The following is a 21,969-nucleotide window of genomic DNA, read 5'->3' as shown; positions in this document are numbered from 1 at the left end:
GCTAAATGAATAGAAACCAAACCACTGGAATCTGGCAACCATGAACATGGAAAAGTAAACAAAATGTCTTGTAGTCTGCCCCACTGGGACACAAGTTGCCAACCCCTGTTTAAGTGCACACTTCAGGTAGACTAACTTTGAGTCATCCAAAGGACAAATAAGTTGCCTGTTGGAAAAATCTGAAGGCTGCTAACTTGAGCAAATATGTATATTCAGGTACAAATCCTGACTGACCTGTTTTTGCATTCTCCTCCCTCCTTTCTGCTCAACAAATGGCATAAAAGTCCCACACAGACCGACCTAAAGGAAACAGGTTAAAAACTGTAACAAACTTAAGATTACTTTCTATGCCAAAATAAGTTCACTGCCTACAATTATAGCTCAAATCCACTCAAAATGAAGCAGTTCAAGTATCCTTTATTCAAGGTTGAAAAATGTACCACATCGCATTATTGCAAAAAGTTCATTGGTACAAAACACTTTGCAGCTGGTGAGAAGGCAATAAAAAGTTGATTTTGAAGTTTACTATAAATTACTGTTACAGTACTTTGCAAATTTAGAATTCAAATTGCATCATTTTTCTAAACTTGCCCACAGTACTAGAAAATTCCTGGAGATAAGGCAGCTGTTCAAAAGTAGAGGTAGCTGGTATCAAGGGATTTCCATTTCTCTTTCAATACCTACATATTTAAGTGCGTCAGCCTGGCTGTATCTGTGGGAGAAGGAAAAAAAGATGAGTATCAATACAAAATTAATACAGTTGTAACATGCTGAGCCCCATCAGGAACTGAGAGGCTCAGACCCTTACAATAACAGGTAACCAGTCACAAAGGTTGTACACAATTCTGGTTTTATGCCCTTGAAGTTGTTGCTCTAGAAGAAAACATAGTAGCAACCAAGTTTGTAGTAGTGCTGAGAGCTCAATTCAGGTTCAGAGTCTTGGGACAGAGATGGGCTTTGTGGACTCTAAGTGTTTTGAAACAAGCATTAATTTAAATTTTAAGTTGACAAAATGGAGCAGGGAGGGGAGACGTTCTACCAGCATTTTCCTTAATGGGCCTGTGCGTACATACCATAAAATATTTACCAATAATTAATCCTTTGACATAAGTATAAATTGATCATGAATAATTTTAGACTGGAAATTAGATGGTTTCTAACCATCTGAGTAGTGAAACAGCCTTGCACTAGCTTGATACATTTGTAAAACCAGAGAATGATTGTATTGCTGGTCAGACCGAACTTGCTGACCAAGGTGGTTTGTTCAAGTCGTGTGTTCCTTTCAATAGCAGTTAGAGATTTTTAAAGCTACTCAAGTGCTTAAGTCACTTTTGGATATAGGACTAAGCTGTCACAATCATTCAGGCTTTGTGGCACTAAGTAGGACATTGCTCCTATAATCCTTTCCCTGTGTGCCTTCAGCACTAGCTAATGACTGGGGCAGCACTTTCCTATATAGTAAACCCTCGATTTAATGGGGCAGGGGTGGTCTTTGTCCATTAATCCAAAAAGTCCATTAAATCCAAAGGTTTACCCACACCCATGAGGCCCCCCCCCCCCCTCCAAAAAAAAAAAAGTTAAGGGACTTACCACAGCCAGCTGGAAGAGCCTCCACATGCTCCTCTCACCAGCAAAGCAGCAGTGGTAAGTCCCTTAAGTGTTTTGGTTGTTTATATTTTATTTGGGCAGGGGGTGGGGGAAGAGAAAGAGAGCAGTTTTACAGACCCCAGCAGACTTCAGGAAGAGGGTTGTCCCTTGTTTCCAAAGTCCACTAAATGGGGGTCCATAAAAATCAACAGTTACTGTATGAAACATTTAAACACACATGAAGCAGAGATTTAAGGTTAATCAATACTGAGGATTTACCAGTGGCACCTGTTTTTACTTTGCTTAGAAATTAAAATATACCACCACCACCACTTTTTTACAAGTATTAAGTGTCCCCTTGCTGCCCCCCCCCCGACTTCAATGGCAAAAGTTTAATGTAGTTCTGGTCTTTTGCCATGGCTAAATTTGTATCTTAAGTTCAAATGTTTAGCTCATCCTTCTCTCCCCTACATTGGCAGGGGGGAGAAGCAGTGAAGGGGGACTGGGCTTCAAATGTGAAAGATGCTGAGTAGCTTCTTTAGGCTACATCAACACAAGCAGCATTGTCTACAGGAGTTACTGTCAGAAGAGATGTTCTGAAAAAACTTCTGTCAACAGATCACATCTGATCCGCTTGTGTGTGTAATTTTTTTGACCCAGGACAAAAGGGCACCTCTGAGTATCTACACAGCTTTTTTCCTCAACAAAATACATTGTGTGCACAGACACAGCCTTAATGAGTTAATTGGAAGACACTAAGGAGGCACAGATGCAAGTTTTCTGCACCTCATTAGCACAGAAGCACATAGTTCAGAGTCCAGGGAAGAAGGGGCTTCTGGAAGATCCCCGCAGCTCCATGTACACTTTGGAGTCTGGAAGAGCTAATGAGGTGTGGAAAATCTGCATCCATGCCCCATTAGCATCTTCCGGTTAGCTCATTAGCATGCCGCTTCCAGAAGAAGCAGAATGTGGGGACACAGCCATAGGCACAAAGGCAAGTGCTGCACCAGCACTGCTGTCTCTGCTGCTAGCAAAATCTCAGCAGTTGAGGTTTGAAGGTAACTGCTGGCTTAAGAGCAATCTGTCAGAGATTTCCTCAAAGGCTCAGACATCTAAAATGTATGGTCAAAGATTAAAGGTTCAATCTGACTAAACAGCAACACTAGAAAGAAGAAATATCTTACTGTAGTCTACCAACCTGTAGTCAAAGAACAGCTCTTCACCAGTCTGAATGGCTCTCTTAGCAAATATACCTATTCGGTGATCTCCGTTAACCATCATAACTGTTTGAGAGAGAGAGTGTATACTGTCAGGGCCTTACTCTCACATGTGCATGATTTACTTTTATTTATACATACTGCCACTACTTAAACATGTGTTCTTATTCGGCATACTAGTGATATCATGTATTGTTAGACTAACTAGTTTAACTTTGATAATTACCTTTTGCATAGCAGTTGGGATTCACTGAATGGTTTGCAAATCGGATTTTGTTACCCTTGCGTGTAGCATCAACCACAAAATCTAGAAAGAGAACGTCAGCAGTTAGAACAGGTAGCTTTTGAAGAGCATTCTAAACACATCTGAGAAACTAGCCTATTTTACCTACCTGCCAGGCTACATTTTTTGTGTGCACAGCTGCACCCATGAAAGTCCTTTTAAAAGACTTCAGCTACTAACTTTTTCTCAGGAGCTGTGTCTACACTACAAAAAATAACTTAGAAGTTGCTTACTTTTAAGTACACACACTCTACTTTGAAGTTAAACTTCTAAATAGGGCACTACCCCATTCCTCGGAATGGAATAACGACTTCAAAAGTTGGACTCCCTGCTTTGAAGTTAACTTCCAAGTAAGGGAAAATGCATGTAGACTCTCTGCTGGCTACTTCGATGCAGTGCTTAACTTGAAAGTTGTTTTCAGTGTAGATGCACCCAGGAAAGGAAGAAGTGTTAGCCTATCAAAATAGCATGGTTTTGTAGTTCTAAACTTCCTAACGTTGATGTTTCCACCTGCTAAGAATACCGATAATTGACATAATTTGGGCAGGAGATGGAAAGAGAAGAGATCTATCTTATTCAGAAACATTACATTCCAAGTAGAAAAGCTGTCTATGTGCTGAACTTTACATAAAAAAACCCTTCCTGTATACACTTTTTGGAGTACTTAGGACTAGATCCACAAAGGGACTATGGCAGTGCAACAGTGAGTCCTGTGATAGCTAACTTTAAAGAATCCCCAGCCATGAGTTAGGCAGCTAAGTGACCCTATACAGTGCACAAGGGAGAGTTAAGCTCTCAATAAGATTTCTCAGAAGCAGCAGGGAGGGGCCTAAATTAGTCAGTAGGAAATGTCAAGGAAAGGGAGGGGACTTAAGCTCCACCTATCAAAGGTTTTTAGGCATCTGATTTTTGGACAGACCCTTGCACAAAAGAGTTGCATGCAGAGCCATCTGTAAGGCCTGGTGTGATAGGCCTGTTCTAAGACTGCCTCAGGATCCAGCCCCACCACTGAGATTAGGTAGGAAGTGCCTGCTCCATGGCCCAACTTAAATCAATGTGTTTAATGGCATATCTACAAGACCTTCTACAGTGGCAGTGTAATTAACAGATATCTAAATATACATACCGTTATTCAAATTGAATAGAAAGCTGCACATGTACTTGTCATATACTTTCCCTCGTCTGTCTGCTTCATCCTGAGAAATAATCTGAAATATTCCATATTAAAAAAAAAAAAAAAAAAAAGACTTTTTGAAGTGGTAGTGGAAACAGCACATAGATTTAAGCTAGCCCACACAGTCCACTGTAAGTAGAATCCTTATTTTGCAAAGATTTACTCTATTCTGGAATGAAGTTTATACTGCAAGTGGAATTAAGACAGGTGAAGACTTTATAGCTCAAGCTGACAAGCGGTCAGGGTGTTTGGCTCTGGAAGGGATTGCAAAAATAATGACAGACTAATAAAAATCTATAGCAGTCATCTTGGAGGCATTGTCAATTCAGCAATGGGAAGTTAAATAAGAGACTTAACTAATGGATGAGTCTAAAACAGTAAAGCTCTGTCTACGCTACAAAGTTTTGTCTACAGAAGAGGCCTTCTGTCGTCAAAACTAGGCAAGTCTCCACACTACAAATGGTGTTTCGTGTACAATTTGTCAACAGAACATAACCTTTTTCTCCAAGCAGAGTTTTGTCTTGAAAAGTTTGAGGCATAGCACCTTTGTAGACAGATTCCATCAACAGAAAAACAGTGTAGATGCTCCAGCTATGTCTATACTGGAAGCATGTGTCAGAGAAATCTCAACAGAACCTCTGTCAACAGAACTCTCCAGTGCAGACACAGCCTCCAGGGGGATATGGGGGTGGGGGGGCACTATGGACAGAGAGGGCTTCTGGTTCATCTGGCAGCCCTGTTTGCAGAGCTTCAGTTGGCTGCTGTCAACAGAAGGCTGGGCAGTAGACAGAGGGCACCATCGGGGGAGCCCCTATTACGTGGGGAAATGTTCTATAGACAGAGGTTCTGTTGGCAAAACTCCACTGACAGTGACTTCTGTAGACAGAACTTTGTAGTGTAGACCCAGCTTCAGAGGCACTATTCAGTCAGCCTAAAAGGGAGACAAGTCTGTTTCACTAAAGATATATAAAGTATGCCTCTTAAGCTTTTAAAATATTTTGGACATTTTCTACATTTTCAATTATATTGATTTCAATTACAATATGGACTACGAAGTGTATAGTGCTCACTTTACATTGATAAATACTATAATTTAACAGCGCATTTTTCAATCACATAATACATGAATTATAGTGCAAGCTCTATCATGAAAGCAAAAGTTACAAATGTAGATCTCTCAAACTAAACTGCACTCAAAACAGTGAAACTTTAAAGCCTACACGTCCACTCAGTCCTTGTTCAACCATCAAGACAAACAAGTCTGCCTACATTTACTGGCGATAATGCTGCCCACTGCCTATTTACAATGTCACCCAAAAGCGAGAATAGGCATTTGCGTGAGAGGATGGTAGCTGGCATTGTAAAGTAATTTACAAGCCAGATATGTTAAACTAGGTTGGGGGCCCACACAAAACCGAGAAGCAAACAAAACCAACCACCACCACACACCCCACCTCGCTCTCTTCATGCTCCAGCCTCTTGGGGAGCTGAGGGAGGGCCCTAAGGTTCTCTTCTCAGGGTCAGGGGCTAGTCAATTTTGTGGCTGGAGTGGACCCAAATGAGGGGGTACAGTGCATGGGAGGTGGCTGCTGTGGAGTGGGATGGGGGCGGGACAGTCACTCATCTACACAGTTCCCTGGAGACACGTCTCCACACCTCCCCGCCACTCCCACTGACCGCACTTCAGGCCAACGGGAGCAGTAAAGGCAAGTGGTTCACCGTGCTGCCATCCGCATATCCATGGTGAAGGGGAAATGCCAATACCAGACCTGCTACCTTCCCCCACCAGGCAGAGCCTTGATCTGTCCTATGAGGCTTGGGGCAATCCCCTGCAGCAGGGCACTGGCATGCCTCTTAAAATATCTAGTGCACATTAAAAGTCTAAATGCAACTTAAGCCATGTAAGTTCTTAAATGTGAATATCTATGGTGCATTTTCCTGGTTAGCCAAAAAAGAGCACCAAATTTACTGGTAAGGCAATATTTAGTCACAAATCAGTATGTTTAATAATTACCAAAACAAGGAGGTTCAACCTTTTAGTTTTTATTCCTAATGCACAAATGCACCATGTGATTCAATCACATGGTGATTGAATGACAATTTTAATTGCTTTAAATCATTCCTGGGCCTGACATTTCCCTTTCACATGACCCGATATCTGCATTGGGAGCTGGGTCGCCTACTGAATCATGCAGTGTTTTATGATGGAAATCAAATTATTTTGCAGGAAGTTTCAGATTTGCATGAAATGGGACTTGCTCCTTTCAGCCACCCTCTCCCATGTGCCTCATCCTCACAGGCACCCAAAAGCCATGAAAAATCTTGCCGGGGGGGAAACAGTATCAGCTGTAGATTCAGCTATGTATACTAGATGGTAAGGAAGCTTTCGTTCTCTTGGCAAGGCTCAGACCATGACATCTGCTGTGAATTACTGCGTAACATTCCTTTAAACCACAGACAGGTACTAAATCTACAAACAAGCTAGTTCCCAAGCCTAACGACATTATAAAACCAATTTTGCTCTACAATTAGTCAAGGTCACAAACTGATAAATCATTGAAGAAAGTGACCTTGCATTTTTTAGTGACACATCTATGTATAAAAAATAAGATTTCTTCCTCTATTGCCAATATACAGCTGTAACAATAAAACATACATTTGCAACAGCAGTTTTATACCTGTGGTCCCTGGATTATTTTTCAGGTTTCCTGCATTTGGATTTTTTTTTTTTTTTTTAAATATGTCCACAAATGAAAAAAGGTTGTAAACCACTGACAGGAAGAGTACTCTCTTTCCTTACCTCACCACAGTACTCAGAAATGAATTCATTCTTCTGTACAGGATCTTTGATGAAAATTCCCCAGCCTGCCACATCGGAAGGTGCCAAGAGCAAGTGCTAGGAGGGGAGAAACAAGAAACTTACACCTGACCTGCACTTTCTGGACTGCTCAGTTTAAAGTATAACCATATATAATGCCTGATAGGGGTGAGGTGTGGGGAAGGGCATGAGTGGTCATGTACCCCTCCCCACCAGGAATGAGGGGCCACCCAGCCAGTAGCCGGTGGGGGAGAAGTTAGAGAGGCTGGAGGATCAGTGTCAGAAGCAGGAGTTCCTCCCCACCTTGCGCTTTCCAGCAGCAGTGGCAGGGAAAGGACAACAAGGCAGCCCTTGTATTGCTCTCTGGCCTCACTATCCTACTCTGTGGATTGGGGCAGGATCACTCCCGCACTCCCCTGAGCAGTGGGGGGGCTGTCCGCCTTACTTTGTTTTCCCCCTCCCCACCGCAAGCGCATGGATGGGGGAGGGAGAGAAGAGGGGTGGAGAGAGAGAGACTCCTGATGCCAGTGCTGGCCCTCTGGGCTAGCTCCAGTACTCAACTGAGGAAAGAGGTGGGCCAGAGGCAGAGATACATGGGGGCCTGGTGAGGGTTACATCAGCCCTTTCCTAGAATGGGAAAGGAGGCCACACAGCCACTGGGATTCAAAAAATATTTAAGAAACTACAAGCTGCACACTAACATTTGGGAAGAAGACAGGGAGGGAGACCCGACAAAGTGTGAATTAAAAATTTGGTAAATTGAGATTAAGACTGTGGAAGTCTACTTGCACAAGGGTAACATTTACCATTACAACATTATCTAATTAATTGGCTTCTCAAGAGAGACTATGGAAACCGCACATTAGTGCTTTAAAATGCAGATTTTTTTCCCCCCAGTTTAGAAGACAAGAAGTGATGCATAGCTTAAGTTTACATATTTTGCACACAATTTAGTACTGAATAAAACAGTGGATTTTCCATTCCGCCATAGTGGGAAAGAGGGCTCAGAATGGCAACACTGGCAAACATATAACTCAGAATGGCAAAACAGGTGAAAACCATTTTGCTGGAATTTTGTGGCCAACAAAGAGAGAGATTAGTCTGAAAGGCAGTCTAAACTCCAGTGCAGTGTGGATTTCGGGAGAAGAAAACAATATGAGATGGTGCCATCACTATATACGTGATGTAAAACAGCAAGTGGAGCCAGGAAGAGCTGTGTATAGAAAGGCAAGCATATGAACCTTTTTGGATCCCCTCTGAATACTGCAGTTCTTGCAAGAAACATTTTTGCTGTCCCAGTGATCAGCTGCTCCACATGTGAGACAGAGGTCAGGATCACATTCACGTACAGCCAAATAGCAGGGACACTGCTTAGTGTTGCACTGTGCTTTACAGCGGCATCCAGGAAACCTGTTTTGGCCTTTGAAAATGAAACAGACAAATAAGTAAACATGAAAAAAGAATCACAGTTTGCATTCTAAAATTTAGCAAAAAAACATTGATTCCCTGTTCCAGATGTCCTTATTCTCCAATAGTTAAAGCTAACTCAAAATTGAAGAGCTGACCAGCCCAGGTTGAAAGATTCACGTTAGTGCTCTAAAATATAGCTATGTAGGCAGCACTTTGAAATTGCAGCTTGGGCTCTAAAGCCAAAGGAGGGACTGGGCTTTCACAGCCTGATCTTGTGCCCAAGCCGCAACCTCAAAATACTGTTTGCATTGCTTTTTTAGGAGCAGTAGCCTGAGCCAGTTGACCCAAGCTGGGAGGCTCATTTCCATGGGCTGAGTACACCTACCCTATGGCATGTCTTCCCTTCGCAGTCTTCTACTGAATGAAGCAATGTTTTGAACTCGGCTTTTAAATGGAATTATGGTAAGTTTGATTATAGAAGCCGTACATGCAACAAATAACCAATTCACTGCTTTTTACTGCTCCCATCCTCAATCATTTAAACGTATTTCTCAGAGCATGCAGTCTGCACCATAAATATTTCAAAGCTATTTTGATGGTGCTGTACTTGGTACTGTTAATGTTTAAGTTAAAAGCATTTTGCATCTACATACCGTAGTCCCTCAAGTTACATGAGAGTTGCGTTCCCACATCCCCTCACGTAACTTGAATTTCACAGAAGTCAGGGAGGGAAGGGGCTTTTTTTCCTGGTGGAACGCATATTCTGCCACCCAGAAAGCAGCAGGAGCACATGGACCTCCTTTTGAAAGATAAGTAGTGGGGGCTGGGGGCAGTTAGAGAGGATTAAGCCTGGTGGCAGGTTGGGGTTTGCTCTCTGTAGGTTGTTTGTTTAATATAAGCAGTAAACATGTGTCTACAAATGAAACTAATCTACAAAAAAGCACTCAACTGCAGACTCCTTCCAAACCTAGTACTTACATTCTGAGCTGCACTGACAAAACTTCTCACAAAAGTTCTGAGCAATTACACAAGGACATGAGCTGTCACAAGGCTGACGAGGATGATCACATGGCTGGTAGTTGTAAACATGATTAGATGACCCATCTGAATAAAAACAGTAATACATTTGAAAAGGTTAAGAGAACTGTAAATCTGTTTAACTAAAATTTTCAAATGGGAAGTACCTTCTACAAATTCACTTCAAAGATATTGCCTATTGCCTATCAAAACCTACTCTAAATATACAGGTTGAATGTCTCTAATCCAGAACTCTTGTCTGAAACACCTGTAATCCGGCATTAATTTTAGTTAGCAGGATGACCTTTTATCATGGGCGTGGCCAAATTTCCCATAGTCCCATAAAGATTGTTTCCAGCTACCAGTCGTCTCTCTCTGTGTTCTGTGCTATTTTTTAGCTGTAGTTTACCCCTAAATGTCTTCTAAGAGCCCAGTAAGCAGTGGAAGTGTTAGAAATGCTGCTACACCAGATTGACCTCCCGTGGTCCAGCAAATTCCCAGTCAGGTCCCGAGGGTGCTGGTTTAGAGAGGTTCAGCCTGTATTAATAATAGAAGAAGCATACTAGAGAAAAACTCTGCCATTAACAAGATGCATATTAGCTTAATTACTGAGTTGCTTGATTGCAGTTGCACATCCCCCCTCATATTACTCATCTGTTCAGTATATCTAGAACCTAAGAACTTGTGGCAAGTGAAAAGCAGAACTATAGCGGTATAAGACTAGCAGCATAGATGCTGACTTGGTGGGTGCTCTAGGGCTGCAGCATTCATGTAAGAAAACTTAGCAGATGCCAAGCTCCCCTTTCACGGCCCCTGCCAACCAATCCTTCCTCTCTCTCCTGCACATCTTGGAACAGCTGTTCAGTGGCATGTGGGAGGCCTTGGTAAGGAGGGGGAGAAGCAGGGATAGGGCACACACAGGGTAGAAAGGGGTGGGAAGAGGCAGGACAAGGGTGGAGTCTTAGATGAAGGGGTGGACTGCAGGTGGATGAGAGCAGGAGCTGAGCACTTCCAGCGAAAATTAGAAGCCAGTGCCCTGTGAATACTATAGCTCTCTCTGGTGACTATTTAGACTAAGGTTGCTTTTATCCCACAAGGTGAATTATATTATTTAGCAATATCCATACAATTATACCGCTCTATTTCTGCTGGTCAATTTCCCCCCCACCCCCCACCCCCATTTTTTTTTTTTTTTTTAAAAACAAGACCTAAGTGTTTGAGGGTATGGATCTTGTCTTTATCTGTAGACCAACTAGTAGATTTTGGGTGCTATATAAATTAACAGCTGCCTTCATGCACTAGCACTTATACTGATTTAGATATTTGTATAATGATCCATCTGTTTCAGTAAACAACCAAGCAGCGAAAATAAAATAAAAATATCCACTTCTGAACACATTCTTTATCAAAGTATTTCCCATCCCACAAATTTCCAGAGCATATTTCAAAATAAAAAAGCACAAATTTAGCTCAATCACAGTAAAAGATGTGCTATGTTCTTTCAAGGCCTTCCTAAAATGTTCTGAGTACATAGCCTCCTTCCTACTTAGTTTTATTTTCTTTTAAAATATGCAAAGCTTTCTTCTGAACAGCTGCATAAATAACATGAAGCATCCTCTGTCCCTGCTATATCAGTAATGTATGGTTACTATTCTTCAGTCTTCTTGTGACCCTTGGCTCGCCCGAAAATATAAAATGGCCTAACATCATTTAGAACACATTGATAGGATCTTGAAAATTCAGGACACAAAGTTGAATGGAAAGATGCTAACCCTTTTTCAGCTGTATCTTTCTGCAATGAGCAGCCCACAACCTGCAAAAACACAAAACAAACACAAGAAGGTTGACAGGAACTCCTCCTGTATTGGGCTGGGGAAAAGGCTGCAGATGTAAGCACCTACAAAATTGCTTTTAACTGGGAAACGCCTCTCTAAGAACTCCTAAACCTTTTAAATCAAAGCTTCAAAAGGAGAACCTCCACACTAGCCCAGTTTACTGGTAACATTTTGCAACAACATACAGACAATTTACAATCTACAAAAAATGTTGTTAGACACTAGTGTTTTTACTTTTGCTTTAAGCTTAGTTCCAATATATCATTTCCTAGTGGTTGAAACTAATTGAACTACAAAGTTTTACCATAATAAATCACTTACAGCCAGGATTTCCTAAATTTATAGTCCCAAGGAGATAACATGTAGATTTAAATACCAACATTAAATTCCTATTGTTTGTTACTATGGCGGACACTATCAAATTTGTTACTGTACAGGTCTCTGTTTCTAGAGACAATTATTCTAACTGGTCCAAATAATGCAGAATGCTCTGTGTAGTACATTTTCATGGAAGGTTTAAATGTTTAAGAAACAGAACCATGTAGCTGCATTTTCCCCCATGACTACAAACACCCAGAAGTTCCTTTAAATCTGATACATTTGTTTAACCAAGCAGGAATTTGTGTGTGTTAACTTCCCTTCTGCACAGTCTTACATTAATTTGGATTCTGATGGATTTTTTTTTTTTAAACTTTGTACCCAGTAGCTTTAACCAAACAATTCTCCACTCAGTTAGCTCACATGAAATATATTTCTGAAGTTAAGCTGTTCTCCATCCATTTCAATAGGATTTTGTCAAGGAAACTTTACAACTTTTCTTCAAAAATATTATACAAAACAAATGTAATTCCTTTTCAAGGTGGGTCACTAAGTAGGTATAATACTGCACTGAAAGATATTAAACAGATAAATTCCCGCATCTGCATAAATATGGAATTTTAAATCAGAATATTTAATATACTTGACATGTTACGTTACATACTCCAAATACTCAAAACTAGTTAAAAGCTGGAAAGATTATATAGCTGAACAATACTTCCTCCACAGAAGCCTTCCTTCCATATTGTCCTCTTCAGCTAACAGATTAGCAGTATGTCAAACTCCCCACCGGAGATGGGAGCTTCTCATAGATAAGATGAATGCATAACTTAAAATCAGACCTTAGATCATTATACAGTATCTATGAATTAAATACTTCTATGGTTCTACCAAAGTAACATACTGATGTCCTGCAGGGGGCCTAAGGTGTGCCATTGTCTTTCTAAGGATAGATTATGTTTTATACCAAATTTGGTCAGGAGACAGTATTAAATTTAAAGATTAATATTTTGGTCAAAAAAATCACAACCAAAAAAATTTAAGTGATAGAAAAATCAGACTCACACTCAGAAACAACAGTCTCTCTTCTCTCCCCCCTGAGAGTTTTAGCCACTTGTAAATCTCTAGCTGCATCTCTCCAAAAGGGACAGAGGAAGAGAACCGCTCTGAACAAGTGTTCACAATTTTTTTTTTGTTTACTAAAATGCTTCTTACATAGGACGAAAGAGAGCCCAGTAGACTTTGAGTTAACATAGGAAAATGCATTACAGTCAGAATCCAGCGAGATGTTGTAAAAACATTAAGGTATACTGAAACCACCTATCACTGACACAACAGCTTTGATATTTGCAACCAGTCAGAAATGAACACATTGATAGAAAGCACTTCCCCTCCTCAGCCTTCCCTTTCATCTCCACCTCACACCCCATCCCCCTCAGATTAACCAGAAAATCAAGGAAAAACAGAACTTGAACTTAACCTTCCTCGACATGGGTGCCAACAGTCTACTTTGGCTGGACAATCCCAGGTTTTGAAAGTCTTGCCCACCATTTGCCCCAGGACAGTTGATACTTATGTAGTAGAGATGGAAGCACAGTACTACTGTGCTCTGAACAGAACAGGGCATCTTGTAGCAGCTCTCTGACTCCCTTTTCTGCTCTGGTTTGACTGCCTCTGTATGCTACAAGCAGTCAACTCATTTCACCCCTGCAGCAGCTTATGCAGGAAGATCAGTGGAAGGCTCTCCTTGAGCAAGAATACTATGAAACAGATGGACATGAGCTGGGAAAATGAGATGCAGGGAAACAGGCAGACATTTGGGAAACATAGTAAGGAAAAGTTTTTCAGATTTCTTCATTGCTGAGGATTAAATTAACCTTGTGGTAAATTTTAGTTTTCTCTCTTTCTTCCTTTATTCCTCTCACCATTATAAGAATAAAAACATTCGTCAGAAGACACAGAGAATTGGCTTTGGGTCCTACTGGACTACAGATTTTAAGTAAAGAAACTGTCCCTATCAAAAGTGCCCATGGCCATGTCTACACTATCCTAAAACTTTGAAATGGCCATGCAAATGGTCGTTTCAAAGTTTACTAATGAAGTGTTGAAATACATATTCAGTGCCTCATTAGAATGGCGGTGGCTGCGGCACTTCGAAATTGCTGCGACTTGCCGCCGTGTGGCTTGTCCAGATGGGGTTCCTTTTCGAAAGGACCCCTCCAACTTCGAAATCCCCTTATTCCTGTCTGCTGATAGGAATAAGGAGATTTCAAAGTTGGAGCCGTCCGGATGAGCCACGCGGCGGCGAGCTGCGGCAATTTCAAAGTGCGGCAGCTGCTGGCATTCTAATAAGGCGTTGAATATGTATTTCAGTGCTTCATTACTAAACTTCGAAATGGGCATTTACATGGACATTTCGAAGTTTTGGGATAGCGCAGACGTAGACAATGTTATATAAAGTCGGTAGAAGAGAAGTAGTGATGGGGGCATTTTTTAAAATTTGTAGAAAGTTAGTTTTGGATGGGCTTTTTACCCTCAAAAAAAGAGCCTTTGAACACTTCTCCTGGTCACTTAAATCAAGAAATGTAGATAAACTGCCATATTTTTGCCTTGTACTGGAATTTTAGTAGCCTGGCTCAACTGGCAGACTAACTGGTCAAAAAGCTGGGATGTAAGAGTTTGTGTAGGTGGTCAAGATTTTTCTTCTCTCTCTCTCTCTCTCTTTTTTTTTTTTAATAAAAGGGAAGATGTGTCTTACTTTTCCAGCATATTATTGGTTACTGCTTCTTTGAAGCACTGGAAGTCTCACAGTTCATTATACGGACAAAATCTACATTTTAATTTGCAAAGTATCTTCTATTCCCTACTGATTCAGATTACTACTAAGATTTGATATATTAAAGTCACTTGATTTCATTAGTGATATTTTTTAAAAGTTACCCAAGGAATCATCAACTTTTTTTGTAAAGTTACCAAACAAATCTACTGAACAGTACTAACACTTTTTGCTTCCTTTTTTTAATTCAACAAAATCTAACTTATTCTAAACTAATGTGTTTTTTTATTATGACCGATTCTTCGGAGCAATGAGAATCTACCTTGAATTTATTTTTTTTGCAATTAGCCTATTAAAAGCTTCTAGAAAGAACTTGACTACTCATAAAAATTGAAAAGGTTGTTTGTTTGTTTTGTTTTTAAGTGCTGTTCGAGACCAAAACATTGGGGCTGGGTCTACACTAGCACCCCCCTTTCAAAACAGGGATTCTAATGAGACAATTCGGGATATGCTAATGAGGCACTTCAATGAATATGCAGCACCTCGTTAGCACGGCAGCCACAGCACTTCAAGGAGTACTGCTTTCAATTGCGCGTGGCTCATCTACATGGGGTCCTTCTCGAAAGGACCCCGCACACTTCAAAATCCCCTTATTCCTACAACCAAATAGGAATAAGGGGATTTCGAAGGGTGCGGAGTGCTTTCGAAAAAGACCCCACGTAGACAAGCCACGCGCGATCAAAAGCAACACTTTCGAAGTGACATGGCCACCGTTATGCTAATGAGGCACTGCATAGTCATTGCAGCACCTCATTAGCATATCCCAAAGTGTCTCATTAGCACCCTCCTTTCAAAAAGGGGGGTGGGCTAGTGTAGACCCAGCCTTGGTAAGTTAAGCAATTTTGTTTCAGTGGTGCAGGTTTTGTTGTTCAAAAGCAAAGTATGAATAGGGGGAAGAAATAAGTAGACTTTTCTTTCAGAGGTCCTAATTTGTGTACTGCTGGTCCAGAAAGTCTCCTACGGCTTATCATGTTTGGCTTCTAAAGGTTATTCAGTAACAAATTTACCTGTGTTTCCTCTTCTTCTTTCTTGGAGGGGTATCAACATCTTCAGCAGGAACTGGAGCAATAATACTAGATTCTTTTACTCTAAACTCATACACCTAGCAAGAGATACCATAACATACATCTCACTTACAGAAAATGACGCTTTCTATTACGTTAGAAAGATTTCCTCCAACACCTTATAGACTATAATAAGCCACAAAATTTCTTTCAAGATCTCTTATTTTATTTGATCTTAAGTGAGCAAAGATAGCCATGTATTTTAAAATGCATATAAACTGAAATTTTTATGTTACATTTAAAACATTAAAAACCACTACACAAATTTATAAAAATCAGAAAAGACAACATTCTCACAAACAAACAAGTATTAACTCATTCTTATAGGAGAATTTAACATATACTTTCTATCTACTTTTGAAAATAGCATCCTGCCACCTAAATAAGCAATTTTCAATTCTTACCTGCCGACATGTTTTGGTCCCAATTAATCTAGCAATTGCACAGAAGTTATCATAGTAGGTGCCAATGAGAACTCTGAACATCGAGGCTTCTGCACCGCTCCATTCCACATTCTCAGGAGGCTCAATATTTGGCTTCATTTTTATTGGTGTCTGACATCTGGAATTTGCTTCTGCAAACACCAAGAGGATCTATCAAATTGTGAGTAAAATCTCAACCTAAATTCCCACAATCCTTAAAAACATCCAGTTACATGTGAAACTATAACAGAACACTATCCTGGTTTAAGTTTTTATACATACATAGACAGGAGCTATAATCAGACAGTGGGAAGAACTGAAGTAGCTGAAACACTGGAAGTCACATTTCTTACATAGAACAAAACATATACTCTTAAAGCATTCACAAGACAATACAGAACAAATGAAGTTATTCTGAAGGTCCATTATAAGGCTCTCTGTGATAGAAGTACTATTCCGTATCATCTAATTTAATTATGTCCAATTACACTCAAAATATGTGGCTTCTAGATTGCTTAATTGGGCTTTGAGCCTTCTCTCTACAATCACCACAATTCATTTCTTTTTAAAGCATTAATTAGCCTCACCAGAGGAACTGGATGTTTCATCTTTCTTCTCTTCTTCCTCTTTGTCATTATTTTCACCTCCAGTTTCTGCTCCTGCTTCCCTGTCGCTATCTGTGTCCTTTGATTCCAACACATTTATTGTTGGTGTGCTAGGCCTGCTGGTGTTATTTGGAAGTCTTCCCCTTCGGCGGCCACCTGGGCGCTTTGGTGGTGTCTTAATTCGCTCAGCAGTCAGAGCAGCTGCAAACTCCTTTGCTCCTTCCTAAATAAAAAAAAAAAAAATACTAGCATCTTCAATATATGGACCTGAAATATTTTTGTTTTGGGAGGAGAAGGGGCACACTCTGGTGAGAATTAATGGTTAGTCACTTAACCCAAACCATGAAAAATTCATAATTTACATAGATTTCAGATAAAAATAACCATTTGCATATTTTAATATTAATCCATAATGTTTTTGGAGTCTTTTCATCCACATGATCCTTACATCAGCAAAGCAGACAGAGATTGAGATCTCAGTTTATTTAGCTTTGATATTAATACCAAAATTCTACATTCACTTTGCCTTAAAACCATTTTTTTTTTTATGTTCTTTGTTGATGGCTGACATAAAAATTTTCCAGCACAAAGCTCACTGACAAAAACAAAAATGTTGGGAACTTTTAAGATGCAATAGCGCAAAGATCTGGTATTACAGGGAAAGATTAATGCAGCATAGCATTTTCTCTCATTTTCTTTGAGACAGTTGAAAGAACGTACAGCAAACAAATATAAAAAACAACCCTCAAAAGAGAGAAGTAGAGCAGGGTTTGAAATTATAACAACTACGTCTCAACCCTAGTAGCTTCTCAAGGAACACAAACATTAGAAGACAGCCTCCGACAATGAAAAAAATCTTTAGCTGTCTTAATTTAATTTGAAACTGAAAAGTACAGAACAAAGCTGTTACCACTGCAGCCAATTATTCTACCCTTGCACGAGGTCAATAGAATAGTCCCAAACATGGAATGGAACTGTTAACAGTGTATTATTCAAAGAGGAAGGTATTCTCATCGTGTTACCATATATCTGGGTTTTCCCTGAACACTTACTCTTTTTTAATTCTCCAACAATTTTCCAGGCATTTTTTTCAAATAAGAGGCAATGGCCAGAATTTTGCATACAGTGTTACAGTTCAGACAGCTGTCTCCATACACGGATTGGTCCTGCCACTGCTGATGGATCCTACTCACCCAGAACCCAGCTCCCAACCCTGAGGAGGGAGAAAGGCAAGGAGGTGCTGACAGACTGCAGGAACTCTATCTTGGGCCTACACCAGGTGCCTGCCACCGTTACAGAGACAGACACGGCCCCTCCCATCTGGGGAGTGAGGTTGAAGGTACCTCCTCCCAGGAAACACACACCTCTTTCGCCTCCCAACCCCAGTAATCACCTCGCAATACACAAACACACCTATTGCATTCCCAAATGCCTATTCTTAGTAGACACACCCCTTTACATCTCCTCCAGTAATGTCTTTTTTTGAGAAATTCCTATATGGTAATCCTATAATTGCACTGTTAGAAGCATGGACTTTCGTACAAAATACTTCAACTTCCCAATTTGAACTTTGGCTGGGTCACTGGCATCACTATCCCTACTTTTGTGAAAAAGTACTATGAAAGCTTTGACTGGAAATTGCTAAAACTTAAATTGTTCATCTCCAGTAACACAAGATCTCTTAACACCCTGTAAGACATTAATGACAAACAGCTTCCTATAGCACTACATGGTATACCTTGAATTAATTCATTGGCCTATGAGTTTAACCTGTTTCAACACTTGATTTTCATTTTGGCTAAATAGGAAGTAGTACAAAATACTCCCAAGTCTCTAGTTATCCAATGAAAGAATTATCTTACCAGATGCTGATAACAGTGCTGTCCACAAGGTTTATTATCTATTGCTGTTTCTGTATTCTTCCGTTTGTACGTGTTAGGAGTTGCATGGAATGCTGTAGATTAAAATAGTTCCCAAATAAGCATTTTAAAATGTATTTAACAAATACTTGCAAAACTGAAAATTTATCTGAACTTTGACCTGATGGAAACCATAACACTGAAAAAAACCTAACAACATTTTTGCCATTTAAAACTAAAGGGTAGGCAAATAAGACTCTGCAAAGATAACTTATAGTATGTTTTTCCACTTATTCAGATCAGTATCTTTAGTAAAATGGATTATCCTTTTCAGTCCCTCACAACCAGGGGCAATCTCCTGGGTTAGTTTTGTTTCTGGCATACCACTGGTACTACCTGTGGAATTCAAACTTCTTATTCAGGAACTCTACAATCAAAAACGACTCTCTTTCTTGCTTCATGACAACAACGAATAGTGGCTGATACCTAGGCAACCAAACCATTTTTTTTTCAAAAATCACAAGTTTAATTTACATTACACCTCCTTTACACCATTCTGGCAGCATAAAGGGACTTTAAGGGAGAAACAAATTCTTACTATACCCACTTCCAGACCACTTTAAGCATAACAAGGCAAGTGGGTAAATGAAATGCCAATGTTTGCATACATGCAAAATGAGCTGTAATAATCCTTATCTATTCCTTTGATGCTCAGACTACCCAAAAGGAACTCCCCACCACACAAAAATATAGTAAGAAAGCAAACCCTTTTCAAACATCTTGGGTTTCCCAGCTTCTTAAGAGTAACTGACACTTCAGAAGTTAAGATAACTCCTTTCCAAAATATAAACAGAAACTTTTTCTAAATAAAAATCTTGAAACCATATAAAAGTGATGCTAGCCTCAATCACAAGGTGATCTGTACTGACTGAAACAAGAGAATTAACAAGGAAAAACAGATCAAGCAGGCTACTTTAAATTCTAATTCTCTGTGCAGTTCCAAACACTTGGACCTTCTGTCATGTGGCTGGACTTTTATCTGGGGTACAGAAACCATTTTATATGCCCAGTGTGGCTACTGGCCCCAAATCTTGTGCTAGGGGTACGATGTGAGGTGTCATATGAAAGCTGATGATGCTCTGAATCTGTATTTGCTACTTGTGTCTGTATCATGTATGTAAAGTTATAGATTTCAGCTCTGCAGCTATGTGAGAAATGTTTCAGTGCTGAGGTTCACAAAGGGAGGTGAGGCTCCACCCCAGCCAGGGCAACAGACTAAGCAAAGGCCCAGATGGCCAACACCCATTTTGTGATAGTGGGTTTTCTTGCTGCGACTCAGCACAGAGACCCACCTGGTCAGGTGGTGGGCCAAGGCCTGTGGAGAAGGATGGAATTTTCCCTCCGCATATGAAAAGCTATAAGACGGGCCCTGTCAGGTACTTTTTTTGTTCTTCCGTCCTGACAAGTTAAGCCTGTATGGACTGGGGGCCCATCCTGGAGAGGATGATGTGGCGTTAGCAGTGGCCATCTTGGATCTTTTGTCTTGTGGCCTGCAAGAGTCCATGGCCCAGTGTGTGGACCCCAGCAGGCCAAATCTACAATGCTCCCATGACTAAATCTATGTAAAGTGAAATGAACTTTCAGAGACTCAAGAATCAGCAAACATCACTGGCCTGCTTCAGTGAAGTTATGACTGATGCATGTAGAGTACTGCTTTAACAATTCTTCTCTCTAACTCTGTTCTTTCTTTTTATATTAATAAACCCTTAAATATTAGATCTAAGGATCTGGCTTTTGCATGGTTGTTTGGGCAAGATCCAAGTGTATATTGACCAAGCCCTTTCAGGTCTGGAAGAATCTGTGTGGCGTTTGGTGAACTAGGCTTAAGAGTCCCTCATCTGAAGTTGGGGATGGTTGGTCTGGGCTGGTAGAGCAGCTGAGAAGTCTGTGGGTTTGCTTGTGTGGTTTCTGGCTGGCCAGTGGGGCTGGCAGAAGTGCTGTGGAGGCTGGCTGGATCTGCCTTAGTAAGAAGGAAATCCCAGACTGGGGCTGAGAGTATCCCAGATTTTAAGTAAAGATACCCTAGAGAGATTTCTCTAGCTGTGCCCAGAAACCCCCCATCCTATCACACCTTCCACAGAATTCTGCTTTGTACAGGGTAAAACTAGCGTCCCCAAATAGGCTGTTGGACGCTTCCTCCAAAAATTGCATCTTCTGAAGCCTGGACTGCACCTTCCAGTGCTCAAGCAAAGGTGTGAAGCCTCTACATAGGACGTTTGAATAGATTGATGTTAGAGGTGCACCTGCTTTCTCCAAGAGGCATATTGAGTGGACCCTAGATGCTGCCAACACAACAATCAGAAGACAGAAGTAAACCTTGATGATTAGTTTATTCACAATTCAACAAGGTGGATTTGGCTACAAGTCCCATTTTACTGCCTTCACATAAAATGAAAGATCTCAGACAATCTGAATTCCTGGGCTCTTTTCAGATAAAATTTTCAAGCTCTAGTTCCTGTTGTTGCTGGAAGTATGAAAAGGAAGATGGCAGTACATCTTGCATCTGAACAAAAGAGATGGGGAATGTGGCAAAAGCTACCAACCAATGTATCTGAATGGGTCAGCCTATCTCCTTGAAGACAGAGAGAAATGCTTTTACAATTTCCTTAAAGGCAAAAAGAATTGTCTTTACCAGGGCTATTTTTTCTTACATTGAACTCTCCTATCCTTCATTTACAGCATCTACTCATGTTTAGATTGAAAGGAGTACTGCTATTTCTGAGGCTTGATTTGTGGGGAACCCAGATTTCCTATATTTAGAGTTCTTTGCCAAAAAGAAGTGGCCCTTTGAAGGGTGAGGGACACAAGCAGATCACAGTTCCAGCTATCAGTACCTTACTGCAGTTGATGTGGCTTTTGTGATAGATGTAAGTAGCTGCACTGCTACATCTAAAAGAGCACAGTGCGCCATTGTTTTCAATGTTTATCTTCACCTTTAGAGGTTTTGCGAAGTTCTGAAGCCAACCAAGCACTTACTCAACCTTGAAGATGGGTATCTAGAGTACCTTGATTCTTCAAATGTCTATTGTCCCATCAAAAAAGTAGCCATCATGGAATGGCAACATGTATAGGGGGCTTCTCAGTGATCTCTGTATCCTCTCTGGATAACACATTTACAAGTTGAACCTCTCTAGTCCAAAACACACTCATCCAGCTACATCTGTAAGCCAGCTGATTTTAGTTAGCTGGATGGCCACTTACAATGCGTGTGACTATGTCTCCCATGGTTCCATAAAGTTTGTTTATAGCCATCTGGCTCTCAGTATTCTGTGCTATTTAGCTGTGATTTACCCCTAAATGTGTTCTAAGAGCCCAGTAAGCAGCAGAAGTGTTGGTTATGCTCCAATGTAATCCTGATCTCCCACAGTCCAGCAAATTCTCTTGTTTGGCATCGGTCAACTCCCAAGGGTGCCAGACCAGAGAGATTCAATCTGTAGTATTTTCATGAACATGTTCAGCACAGA

General features: G+C 40.6%; 1 protein-coding gene across 5 annotated transcripts in view; it reads right to left on the bottom strand.

The window, feature by feature from the left end:
• Positions 1 to 406: 406 nt before the first annotated feature.
• EZH2 (enhancer of zeste 2 polycomb repressive complex 2 subunit) overlaps positions 407 to 21,969 on the bottom strand; it is a 64,691-nt gene continuing 43,128 nt past the window's right edge. For 3 of the 5 annotated variants that reach the window (XM_074986023.1, XM_074986028.1, XM_074986024.1), the window contains exons 10-21: positions 18,449 to 18,540; positions 16,569 to 16,809; positions 15,964 to 16,133; positions 15,503 to 15,597; positions 11,279 to 11,319; positions 9,468 to 9,593; positions 8,321 to 8,499; positions 7,062 to 7,157; positions 4,214 to 4,295; positions 3,031 to 3,111; positions 2,786 to 2,870; positions 407 to 712 (exon numbers count right to left, since the gene is read on the bottom strand). In XM_074986023.1, coding sequence (XP_074842124.1) covers positions 652 to 712; positions 2,786 to 2,870; positions 3,031 to 3,111; positions 4,214 to 4,295; positions 7,062 to 7,157; positions 8,321 to 8,499; positions 9,468 to 9,593; positions 11,279 to 11,319; positions 15,503 to 15,597; positions 15,964 to 16,133; positions 16,569 to 16,809; positions 18,449 to 18,540 — 1,349 coding nt within the window. In that variant the 3' untranslated portion in view covers positions 407 to 651. Of the gene's footprint in view, positions 713 to 1,725; positions 1,772 to 2,771; positions 2,871 to 3,030; positions 3,112 to 4,213; positions 4,296 to 7,061; positions 7,158 to 8,320; positions 8,500 to 9,467; positions 9,594 to 11,278; positions 11,320 to 15,502; positions 15,598 to 15,963; positions 16,134 to 16,568; positions 16,810 to 18,448; positions 18,541 to 21,969 lie in introns of all 5 variants that reach the window. The other 2 variants (XM_074986026.1, XM_074986027.1) reach the window with 2 other exon arrangements.

Source organism: Carettochelys insculpta, chromosome 2 (assembly GCF_033958435.1).
Source record: "Carettochelys insculpta isolate YL-2023 chromosome 2, ASM3395843v1, whole genome shotgun sequence".
In the NCBI taxonomy this organism is placed as follows: domain Eukaryota; kingdom Metazoa; phylum Chordata; order Testudines; family Carettochelyidae; genus Carettochelys; species Carettochelys insculpta.
Note: the sequence above shows the minus strand (reverse complement) of the source record. Positions and strands in the feature narration are given on the sequence as shown.